General features: G+C 22.8%; 1 protein-coding gene across 1 annotated transcript; it reads left to right on the forward strand.

The window, feature by feature from the left end:
* Positions 1-900: 900 nt before the first annotated feature.
* Positions 901-6638, forward strand: LOC112598059 (neuroglobin-like). Its single transcript, XM_025344388.1, has 4 exons — positions 901-1294; positions 2194-2419; positions 4298-4423; positions 6386-6638. The coding sequence occupies exons 1-3, from the start codon at positions 1194-1196 to the stop codon at positions 4421-4423; spliced, it is 453 nt and encodes a 150-aa protein (XP_025200173.1). The 5' UTR covers positions 901-1193; the 3' UTR covers positions 6386-6638.
* Positions 6639-13945: the final 7307 nt, after the last annotated feature.

Raw genomic sequence — 13945 nt, forward strand, 5'->3', positions numbered from 1 at the left:
CGTTATTTTTTATTATTGTAAATTGGAATTTTATTCCGTTAATAAATATTATTATTATTATTATTATAAGGATGATAATGAAAAATGTAATAAACAAGTTCGAAACTATTTCGACACGGTAAATATTATTGCATAATATTATAATAGATTAATTTAATAATAATTTTATGACAAAATTCAATTTGATGAAAACATAAAACCACTTAGATCTTACTTCTTAATACAATTAAAAAAAATAAATAAATTGTGTTTAATATTTAAGATACAAATAATAAAACATTTCCATGCATAATTTTAATATACTAACTTATTAGTTATACATACTTCAACACAATATACGTTTGTTTAATCGTATCACATACATTTTCTAAACTATTTTCAATTTCATATACATTTTACCATTAAAATATCGTTTATACGCAATCTCGTCCAACTTCCGTGTCACACGATGATTCAACGAAAATGTAGCTGTTATATTATATTATACGTAATACGTATACGATATTAATACCGCGAGATAGAGTTATAGTTTTTACAGATCATTTTTTTTATGCATTGACTCGAAAAAACTAACAGATTTACTAACGGGCATGTAGCCTGCTCACTCCAATTCAAGTTATCTCGAAAATGTGTATAATATAGTTCGTATACATACACCACGGTTAGATATTTTGATCTTTCCGATTTGTTACACTCTGTATACATCTCGGCCGCGTATACAATGTACACAATGACCTATTCTTCGGGTCCCTTGCATTTGCCGTTAGCAGTGTCGATTGATTTTTTTTTTTTCAGTTCCAATTAAGCCTACAGTGAAATTTAATAAGCCGCAGCGGGACTAAAAATGAAACGCCTTAGCGGTGCGTATACACTATCAGTGCTCCTACATGTGATCGAAATGTATTCTGGTTGGCAATTTAACGCGCCTTATCTGAATAAGTATTAGACGTGTCTACAAGTGTTCATACACACATGACGTAATTTGTATGTGTGTTATGCGTGTGTGTGAGTGCGTGTGTGTGTGCGTGCGCGTGTATGATTGTGCGTGTGTGCAGCGTGTACAGTATGTAGCGGATTCTTATACGAGTAGGTACAGTTCATACAACTGTTTCAGTCTGTCTCGAAACGTTACGCATTTACGTTTCGCCGACTTTCGCTAACGGTCGTCAGCATATCGCACACTTGAACATAAAATGGCAAGTTCATTGAGTCCTCTTCAAATTTCGCAACTAAGAGATTCATGGTCAGTGCTCGCACAGGACCCGACCCAATTGGCGTCGGCATTAGTCATCAGGTACCTATTTATACATAAATAATATAAAATATATAATTACTATGCTCATAAATATGTTTATGGACCATTAAAAAAAAAAAAAAAAAAAAAATAGAATAGAATAGAATCCAACTACTTGAATTTTCTTCGATTTTGAATTTAAGATGTTATTCTTGTACAATGAATTAACAGATAAAGGATATATTGATATGCGAGTCCAATATGAAACCAACCTTGATAAATTGTTTTTAAAACTTTTACTAATACAAATTAATGTTAATATAAAACCATCTACATTTTTGAAAATTTCCAAGAATGTATAAATAAATGAAAGTTACCATTTGAAAGATTTTATATTTGATATAAATATATCTGCACGTTATTTTTAACAAAAAATACTTATTCATATCGCGTATATTTTTGCATATCTACATTTGTTGATAGTTCAGTCAGTAATAAAATATATTTTCAAAATTAATGTTACATTAACGTTGTAGCCTATTTTATTATTATAAGCTTATTAATTTAATCACTAAAAATAATTAGTTTATATTTTGGAATTTAAGTTTTAAATCGACTGATGGCGTTTGATTGACACAATAATATGAAACATGACAAGTCGCGATTATAAATCATATTTAGCTTTGGAATATGAAACTTTTAGAATGTATATTTATTATATAAAATATTAAAATAATAAGTAGTAAAGATAATATTAATCAATATAGATTTTTATTTTAAATTTATTAAATTTGTTTAATTTTTAACCACGATAACTGTTCCATAAAAATTTTGAAATCAAAAAGTTTTTATTTTATGTTTTATGCATACCATCAATCATCAATACTGACAAATTATTTTTGATTTAACATATTCTCTCTGCATATAATTAACATCTTAATAATATTTATTACTATAAGGTTATTTAAAGAAAATCCTGAGTATCAATCATTATTCAAACGGCTTAAGGATTTATCGATAGATGAACTTGCATCTAATCCCCAGTTCATGTCACACGCATCGAAAGTAGGTGCTGCATTAGGGTCAACTATTGATCACCTTGACAAACCTGAAGAATTAGAAAAAATACTTACAAATCTTGGCATTAAACATAAAAAATATGGACTTACACCGAGACATTTTCAGGTGAGTGAATATTTGTTATTAAATGATTATCAATAAACTCGAGTATTTTTTAAACGAAATATACACTTTTTTGTTTTAATTACAAATAGATCTAATAAAATTATGAGAAAAATAATATATATTAAGCTAGAAAACTAAAATAATATAATAATTAAATTTAAATGCTTATTTTCTTTTTATTTATATTTATAGATTAAAACAAGAATAGAATAAAAAAAAATTAAGTTTATAATAAATTTAATATACAACAGATTACAATAATATGTCGATATTAAAGGAAGATTAAATTTTTATTTTTCTAGAAAGAATTTTGTGTTATTTATAATCTATAGTATCATGTTATCTTTACAATTAATTTACTGTTAAATATTTAGTTACACTTCTACACTTTGTAAAATCTATTAAAGAAATAAATTGAAAAGTAAAATGTTTTGAACACAACTATAAATGTTTAGTACCAAGATACGTCTAGTATAAAAATCGTTTGATAAAGTAATAAAAAATCATATTACACGCTTTAAAAATTAACTAATTAAATTTTAACCATCATGTTTAATGTAAATAAATCATCCACAATAAATAGTACAGTAATTAGTATTTTGATTGTATCTAATTTTATTTTAGAACTTTTTTATACTATTGAAAAACGAATGCTATTCTTGTTATATAGTATACAAATTTATATCTGTACATTTATTTATACATTATCATGATTTATCAATAAAAAAAATATAAATTTATAACGATTATGAACTTGATCACAATCTATAATAAATAAATAATACAACAAAACGACTTATTATAATATATCAAATCCTATGAAATGTTTTAATGAAGTTACTTGCGTTATATTCACAAATAAATAATTTTCAAAAATGTATTGTGCAGATATCTTACCTAATAAAAAAATTAATAATATAATCCGTAAAATGATAAACACATATCGTATTATTTTATTGTTTATTATTAATAACAAGACTAATACAGGTGAGATAGATAGATTACAATAGTGTTATAATTTTGATAGTTTCAAAGAAAATTAAAGTTAACTATAGATATTTTTTAAGTGCTCTAAACTGTAATATGATAAAAATTACATATTTAAAATTACCTTATTTTAATGGTTTAAATTTACTATTATTTGTAAGTTTTTGAATTTTTACATATTATTGAATGGATTCTTCTGTATTTTAAATTATCTAACTATTTTTATATTTTATAAAATATTTAATAAAAAACATAAAAATTAATATTAAAATAATTAAGAAAATTGTATTCAACTATATACATCCATATTTCATACATAAAATGTATACGTATATATTAAAAAAGTATTATAATTGTATAAATTAAATTAAAATTAATTTGATGGTTTGATAACAATTTTTTTATAATCATTTTACACAAAAATAGACAATTGATAGATATTAAATTATTTCAATAAAAAAAATAAACGTCATGTATCCATATATCGATTGGCTATAGTTAACAAATAGTATATCAGGATGTCACAGTAATATAACACTCAAGTTATTTTAATTTATATAAATTAATAAAAATAATGCTGAGAAAAATTATTAAGTTTAACTTGATTATTAACCGATATAATTGTATCTAGTACTTAAATGTTATTTTTAATGTTTATGTGGGTATATAGGTATAATAATATTAATTTTTGATTTTTGACGGACAAAATAAATATAATGAAATCAGGCGTCTAATAAGTTTTTGACTTAGTACAAATATTATTGAGCAGTTTTTAACAACAGTATAATAGTTTTGTCGTAAAAATCTGATGTAGGTATCATCGAAAATTGTAATAATAAGCTAAATAATGGTGTATAATATTAATAATTATCTGTATTATTAATGTTTAAGGTTATTGGTAACGTATTGGTTGCCATGATAGCAGAAGCAATTGGTGATAGTGATTCAGAATTATTAGACTTATGGAAGTCCAGTTTAACTTCAGTACTAAATATTGTGATTGCAGCATGTAATTAAGTGAGTAAAACATGTTCGTTTTGATTAAAGTTTGTTGAATAAAAATAAAAATATTTTTGAATATTTTTTAAGAATAATTCGTAAGTTTTTCTTTATTATTTTTTGAAGTATTTAGTTTTAAATACTAAGCAAAGTAATGAATTTTTTATTTTGTAATCTATATGTTTTTTTTTTTTAATTTTAATATACATATTTTTTCTGTGTCTAAAATACACTTGTTATAATGGAAAATTTTTTTCTATTTCCAATTTTAATACCTTGATACTCTTTTTTTTCTTTTTTTTTTTTAGGGATGGAATAAAAATAAATAAATTTCAATTACTTTTCTTAATAATTATTGATATGAGGAATATATAAAAAGAATGAAAGTAATTTTTTATTTTTTTATTATTTAAAAACGATTAATTAAAATAAATTCATCAAAATCACGAAAAATTTCAAATTATATTGTAATTAAAATGCATAGAATTTTAAATATTTATTCCAAAATTTAATACAAGGAGTTTAATAAAAGGTTTTCTTGTTAGAATTATAAAAAACTCGAGTGTATTATATAAATATTTTTTAAAAGTCGAGTTTGAAGTTACATAATTTTATTTTTTTTATTTTTTAAGTATTTAATTCAGAGTATTAATTGCAAAATTTTTTAAAATATTCTACTATTACTCAAATAATCATTTTCTATACTCAATAAAATTATCAAAATATTTAAACTAATTTTAAGCAACTTAAACAGTTATTTGAATTTTTTTGGTTTTAGTTTTAGTAATGTTGACAAAGAAAAATTAGCTCAGTAAAATAGTTTAAATTTATCATACAAGATTTCAATTTTTCTTTTAAAAATTTAAAAATACCATGTATAGTGTCTAAGTATTTTAGTTTAAATATTTATTATTTTTAATTCGTCAAAATTAAGAAAATGTTTTGAAAAAAAAATTGTAGTTAAAAATTAATAAAGTGTTTAATTTTTATAAAAAAAACTTCTAAATTTAGTTAGTAATATAGGTGGAATAAACCTCAAATCAGAAATTTTTTTCGTGTACAAAGATTTATTATTGAATTTTAATGTTACAATATATCAATTGCAATAATCTACTCTGTAATAGCGTAAACAATGTACATTAAACAATTACTTTATAGGAGGTCGGTTATCTACTTGACCATTTTTTTTAATTATTTGAGTTATGTTAAACTTAAATTTCACAAATATTTATACTTTTGATAATTTATTGTTAAGTGATTTCCGTAAATAAAATAAAAATAAAAACCTGATAAGTTATAAAAAAAGGCAATTTTAAATCAAAATTAACATTAGGAACATAATATTTATTGGTTACTACCATTACTTATATTTACCTACATTAATCGTTAATTTAATAAAGAACATTTTACGCTCACAGTTTAATTATTATAACTGTTTATCATTTTTTCAAGTGATTTTACGTGTGTTATAAAGAATTGTTCAAAATATAGGTGAATAGATCAGATCACTAAATCTAAATCTGATTTTTTTTTCTTTGGTTTATTTATTCTACAATATAATATTTACAATACATTATTAAAATTGTGTTCTTGTACACAAAAATAATATCAACAAAATCAATACATTTTATGTATTTTGTTAAACTTATTTAGTAAAAATATGGATTAGTTGTAGATTATATAATAATTATTTTTATTCAAATATTTATTTTTTATTTTATTTTAAACTATAAACAACTTTTATTTTATTATTAAATCCTAAAATTGTTTTAATGGTCTGGATTGATGGTTATATTTAGAAATTCCGCTATGCCAGCTTTTCTTCTTCTTAAATAGGTATTTCAAATTTATTTTGAGATATTAACTCTAAGTCATGTAACTAACAGTCATTAACACCTACCATAAATAAATTTTGTAATTTTAATTTTATCATTTAATAAAATATATACTTGTTTAACTAGAGAAAATGTATTGTTTTAGATTCGTGACAATATTTTAGCGATGGTATCGTTATTACTCAATTTATTAATTGTTATTATACATGCCATTTGATGGATGATGAAAGTTATTACTTTTCGTAATAATGTTATTCGTGTATTTTTGTCAAAGGGTTGTTAATTTTTATGGTCTCATACTAATATACTATACACTATTGTTCAAATAAATTAATAATACATGCCACGTTCTTAATGTTACGAAATTCGAATAATACTCGTTCAGTTGATTGATATAATTATTATTATTATTATTATTTTTTTATCAGATGCATTTTACAACTATTATGCTTACTGTACAAATAATAAAATTACATGGCATCTTGAAATACATATGTTTTATCTTTGTAAATATATTTGATATTAATATAATATTTAATATGTATATTTTATAATTATTTACTTTTAAATTTGTTTGTGTGTATATTATGATTAAGTTATCCTTACAAAATTTTTACCTCTTATATTTTGTGAAAATGCGTTTTTTATGATTAATTATTCAATTACATTTAGATATTGTAAATGTTTAATATAAATATATAATATATATTTTAACTGTACCTTCTGCACCAAGTGCTTATACTTAACGTATTACTATTGAAATTAAACAAAATTGAATGTTTTAAATATTATACATATCCATGTAATCAATTATCGAATTAAAGTTTTCAAATAATAGCCAAGTATTAATATAAAAACATAGACATTTTGGCTCTCAAATTTACACTTTGCCAATTGTTTAAATGTAATAGTGATTTAATTTAGAGTAAAGAATAAAGCGTTAACACACTAATTAATTATTATCACTTATTATACACTTTGATTTATAAAAATATGTACATTATTTTAATGATAATAATAAAATTAACGATTATACTGTTTGAAGTATATGTATGGATATCTAAAAAACTGTTGTTTTACAATTTCATGATTAGTTGTTTGACGTGAGATATTTTGAATGATGGGTGTGTACATATGATTTTAAAAATAATAAATATTTAGCTATAAGCTCTACTATAAAACAGTTATTCGATTCAAATATCTACAAAAAACAGTTATTATGTAATATTTGTATAGATTTTGACTAAAATATTATCTGTCTATAAATTATTTTACACGGATAGGATTAAATACTTTTAATAAGTAAACACAAAGACATAATCAATAGAGTATATATTGAAGAAAACAAAAAATTATAATTTAAATATATGCCTATAAAATTAATATAGGTAAGTTACCCTGATATGAATTTCGAGTATAATCCCTAAACTGTAATGTAAATACTACGATTAGGTAATTACTTTTACTTAAGTTAAGACAATCCTAATATTATATAACTCATTTACTATTATAACTATTGATACAAGTGATGCAACAAACACGTGTAAAATATACTATTGACATGTTAAAAAATATATAAAAACATACAAAATAAAATTGTATGTTAAGAATTATATTTATATATATATATATATATATATAATATAGTATAGTATAGTATATTAATAAAATATTCTTTTCGTTCTATAGGTATTTCAAGTTTCATTTTAGTTACTGTTAATTATTTAACTTTAAAATATATTTTAATATATTTTAAGGTAGGATATAATTTAAAACACACATGAAGTTCAAACTAATTTAGCACATTTTATAAAAAAAATTACTATCGTGTACCTATGTTTTTAAGTATCCCATTTATTCGTTATTTTTATTGAATTGTATTATATAAAACTCTAAGTAAATGATTTATATAACACTTTGATTAAATATACTATAATATAGCAGATGGACATTTCAAGGGTTTTTATAATAAATTCTAACTGAAAAATATTCAGGGAGTATAAGAATGTGTATAAATATAATAACAATTCACTAAAGAAAAATACAAATTGCATATTTTGATATTTCTAGAATAAATATAAAGTATCTTCAATATTATTTATACACTCTATATATTATACGATACGTATATTTTACTGTGTATATGTTATTAAAGCAATAATTTGGTTCTTGAATATCAACAATTTTATTTGATTAAATAATAATTTCGCTACTACGAGTTAATTTGATTGGTGTTTAACCATATTATAAAAATAAATTATTCATAGATTATTAACAAGTATTATCACAAATATTACCAAATTAACTAAAATATTAAGCTTTAAAAATAAATTGATCATCAATAAAACTAAAACAAGTTTACTATATTACTCGTATATCCATATCACGCCTCTCAGAAAATTAAAAAAAATTATTAAAACTTACTTACATATTTCATAGGGTTTAGATAAATAATGCAATAAAAAATTGTTGCTCGGACATTGTCAAGTTATAGTTAATTAAATTTCATCATTTATCAATATAATTATATCTAGTCGATGCGTAATGTGTTTAGATAAGTGATGAAGCGGAAATCACTGCTAAGACATCTGTTGTGTAGTAACTAGTAAGCCTTTAATCGTACTTGCCAAATGTGGTTGCAAATTTCAAGGTCCTACGGACTTCTTCGCGGATAATTACCTTCAAAATTTCCAACTTCGAAACAAAATCTGAGCAAAAATTTCTAATTGTATCATCGTTCATAACTCGGTGAAACAGTAAGTTCCAATACATTTTTTTTAATTTTCCTAGGGGTGTGATAAAATAAAATATAGCCATAAACTATTATATAGCCTAAATTTAGTTGTACACGGCATCCAAATCTGGTGTAAAGTAAAACCATTCAACATTCATTTACTGTAAGTATCAGGGAAATAATTTACGAATAATATTGGATAGATTCTAACCATAATATTAATACATCAACCCAAATATCCTTACACTAAAAAAATTAGACCATCATTATTTCAAAATTACAAGATAACAAATCGTAAAAATGTATACATTTCTTCCAAATGTTCTCCAAAAATAAAATGGATGACAACTATTAGTTAAATGGTACCTAGTAAATATTAAAATATAATTTGAGAAAATAATAATTTTGTTTGTTCAGATTATTCAGGTTGATCTTAAGCTGTGTCATTACTAAATATGTATAGATTATAATAATACGTATATATTATTAGAGTTTATATTTGTATGCACTAAAAATTACTGTAATATGTTTGAGAGTACTTATGAGTTTTTTTTACTGATATATTCATTGAGATATTGTACTCTTATGTTGTTTTTTTTTTAAATTTATATATTTATATAAATAAAAAAAATTTAGCTTTTAATACAAACATTTTAAACAAATTTAAAAATATTATTTTTATATGCATTAAAAATAAAACTTAATATTTAAATAGACAATTATAAAATAATATAAATTATCAAATATTTAAATGAATACATATTTTTTTTAACATAACAATTTACAATTAAATACTATGGGCGTCATGCTATTAAATATAATTATAAATTAATTTTGCATTATATATTTATTGATAGGCCATTTAGAGACAATTTATTTTTCTAATTAGGTACATAATAATTTGAAATAATGAATTGAAGGTAAAAGCCTTTTTTTAAATAATTATAATAGAAAAATAATTTTTATATAAAAATGTGTTTCGATTAATATCTATGGCGGTGGACATATTTTTTTTTTTTGCCTTTTTTTGCTTACGGTACAAATCGATGAGCTGTGAAGACAGTACATAATCGATGTTATGTTTAAAATTATTCAGCATGGGTTAACAATAAAAATGGAGAAATAACAAGTGATGACGATTTAATAAGTAGTAATATAAATTTAGATAATAATTTATGTATAAAATGCGCTTTTAATAACTTCGGTGAACGTAAAAAGATCATTGTCTATGTATGAAAATGTTTTGAGCCCAAACTGTCAACGTTTTACTGAAGATAGCTTACCTAAGTACATGGCAGTGAATTTTTTTTTCAGTTAGTATATTAAATTTTGTAGTTTATTTTTGAATTGCTTTTTATAAAAATTAAATACCTTTATTTGCCTTTTTTCACATTTTAAATGCTTTTTTTTATTGATTATATTGCCTTCAAATCCAAACTCTGATAATAATATTGATTCTAATATATACATATTATTTATTGTACAATTGTTAATTTTTGTTGAAAAAAATTTAAAAAATATGTAAACAAATTAAATTATAACCTTGAAATATGCAATTATATGCAAAATAAAATTTTATATCTGGATTTTTATAGGTGTAATTCAAATTTTTAGTTGATCTAACGACATTTTTGTACGTTCAGTAAGAATATGAAAATTCATGAATTTTCGGGCCCTATGTATTATATATTATACTACTTCGATATCGTTAGATTTGATTGTTGTTTCTGGTTGTGTAGCGTTGAGTTTTCTGATTGAAACGAATTGACGATCCGCACTTTTCATGGTATTTATATGCATCCTGTCGACACCGCCCAGTGCCAACCGTGACTGTTCAAAAAGCAGACCACTACTCATTATCGTCTGTGATTCGTCCTTACGCGTGGCGCCATCCGGTGTCGTCCGAAGTTATATTGTCTGCTATTGATACCTGTCATGGAGCATGTAGGTTACGCCCAGTGTTGTTTATTATGTTATTAATGTCATTATATAATTTATTGTTGTCTTAGAAATTCACTTAACTTTATCAAAAAATATGTACCTATTCGATTTAGCAAGTTTATACATATTGTATAATTTGATTCTGGAACAGTGCTGCCTATTATTTATATATAGCTCGCAGCAAACACAACCAGCGAAAGGGTTGTAACACTTATCTGTATATCTCTTGGTGTAAAATGTGTCAACCTTATAGTGAATTAGTAAGCCATCGGCCTCGGTAGACCAATAGACTGTGTACCTACATATATACTGATAATAGTATAATAGCCAAAAGCGACATTAATGCGTTAACAGCAAATGCTAATCTGATCAACGCTGATCAAACGTACAACAAACAAATTGAATAGAATTATGATTCGTATTATTAGTTGATGGTTATTATTTACAACACATTGATATCTATAGTATAATGCATCGCCGAAATCATATGATTTTCCTGAAATAACGTTTAATTTGATTTTGGATTTTCATGTGTTAGACTTGGTTACTGCCGGGCATATTTATATCAATAGTATGGCATGTAGGTTACTTTAAAATAATCAGTATCACCCGAAACACATTTTATACTTACGGACCAATGTTTCGAAACACAAGAAAAAAAATGCTTTTGCATCAAAATCCCAGCCCTAGTTATTATGGTTTACCTATTTGTATTTTTCCGTCGCATATCTATCATCTAACATGTCATTTATACTATTCATTGCTTAGTGTTTACCACTATCCACTGATAATTAGATATTTTCAACTCAGAATTTCTCAAATTAGTATTATCATAAATTTATCATCGATGAATGAAAAGATAAGATTTATGCCAAATTTTAATTTTAAATCAATAACTACGATATTTACTACCTACTAAAATAATTACCACAAATTAATTATTTTGTATGCTTATTTTTTGTTTTTGTTGAAATCGTAGGTATATGTAAAATAAAATAAAATTTATTTATAATTTTAAAATTATAAAATTATACAATACGATATGAGTTTTGATATAAGTATAATAATTATAATAACCAAAAATGATTTCATAAAGTTTCAGCCCATTTTTCTTTTTTTATATGGCAAAAGTCTTATGCATTCTATTGGGATTTTTTTAATATTTATCATCAACACTGCCATTTTGTGAAACTATTAATAATTTATTTTCTTATCTGTTTACAGAAAATACAAGTATAATATAATATTTACGATCTTGTCAATTTTGTCTGTTTGAGGTTCACAAACTTAATAACCTTAACTTTAACGAAAGAGCAAATAGTGATACTTCAATTTCTAACGCATCTTAATTGTATTATAAAAAATACACAATGAAATTATTCTTATTGGATAACTGATAAATTGATAAATTATATATAGACGATAAATGTAATCAGGAAACAACAAGAATAATATTATTATTGTGCCATGATAATAAATTTAGGGCTTGAATGTTTATGCATTTATAACTACTGTAATATGCATGCATTTATGCATTAAAAAATTATGAAGTATGCATTTTTAACCAATAAAAATGCCAAAATGTTGCACACATTTTTTTATTATAATTCTTAAAACATAAATATTTAATTTTTATTACATATAGTAGTTATTTTTATTTGTTATTTTTTTTTAATACAATTTTAATACATTTTTTAAATTTACATAGTGTTTTATTTACTTTAATATATATTATTATTTATTAATTAGATATTATACCATTATTATACCATTATTAGCGTTATACTGTGTTACTATGGTTTTTAATTTGTTTAAATTTGTAACTGCGTCTATTATCGTCAAGTAAGTTTTTGTGATTTGAAAATAGCTTCATTCTACATCAATTGATGTTATCTTAAATCTTGTCCAATACAGTACCGTAATTCCGAACAAACACAATAAGTCGATAATAAACATTTATATTTAACGTCAATACTTGGTAGATTGTAGACTTTAGTTACCATCTATACAATTTATTCATACAAATTGTAGAATTAATTTTATAGTTCGTTAACTAAATTGTTTTTAAAAAAAAATTTACTAAAATATGAATTTTTATTTTCAAAATCCCAAAATATGCAATTAAAACACGAAACTATAAAATATGCAAAAATATTATGTAAAATAAAAATAGTGTTGTTTAATTCAGTATAACATGAATTAAATTTATATCCAGGTTAACATTAAATTGGATAAATAGAAAAAAAATATGCAATTTCATAAACATCCGAGCCCTAATTCAATAATAACTATATGTAGATACAGTAGTTTAATCAACTAAAGTGTAATTACTTATTATTGAAATAATTTACTCCAACAATAATAAAAAAATTGGCATTAACATTTTTTAAATATTTTTTATTTGCTTTAGTAGTGAATATCAGTATAATTGAATTATTACAATAAAATGTCTATGATATAGCTGTTTCACCAAATTTTCTAATATTAAACGGTGTATTGCATAATTTTATATTAAGTGGCATTCATGAATAATTGTAATAGTTAATTCGTTTTAACTGAAATATTAAATGGAATATTTAACCATCCATTTTCAGAATATTATGGTGTTTAATTCTTTAAAGTATTTAATGTTTGCTGTTAACTAAACTTATTACAATAATACAGATAAAGGATAACTTATACGTATTCTTTTTGCCAAAAATCGTCATGTCACAATATTCACAAAGGTTTTTAAAAACACTCTGTATAAAACATTTTGACAATATAAGCCACAAAAGTAAGTATTTAAAATTATGTGGTTAAACATAAACATCATGTAACTATAGGTACACAATTTCAACTCAAAATAATTTAATTATATATATTATCCATACGGCGAAATAATTAGGTACAAATACTTTTTATTTTTTATTACAAGTAAAAATACGAGTTTATAATATTAAAACACATATCTTTATCAAAAATAAAAATGTTTTTATTTAACATATATATACTTATATGTACTTATATGTACTATATTATACTATACAG

Source organism: Melanaphis sacchari, unplaced genomic scaffold (genome assembly GCF_002803265.2).
Source record: "Melanaphis sacchari strain LSU unplaced genomic scaffold, SCAv2.0 Contig44_pilon_pilon, whole genome shotgun sequence".
Lineage (NCBI taxonomy): Eukaryota > Metazoa > Arthropoda > Insecta > Hemiptera > Aphididae > Melanaphis > Melanaphis sacchari.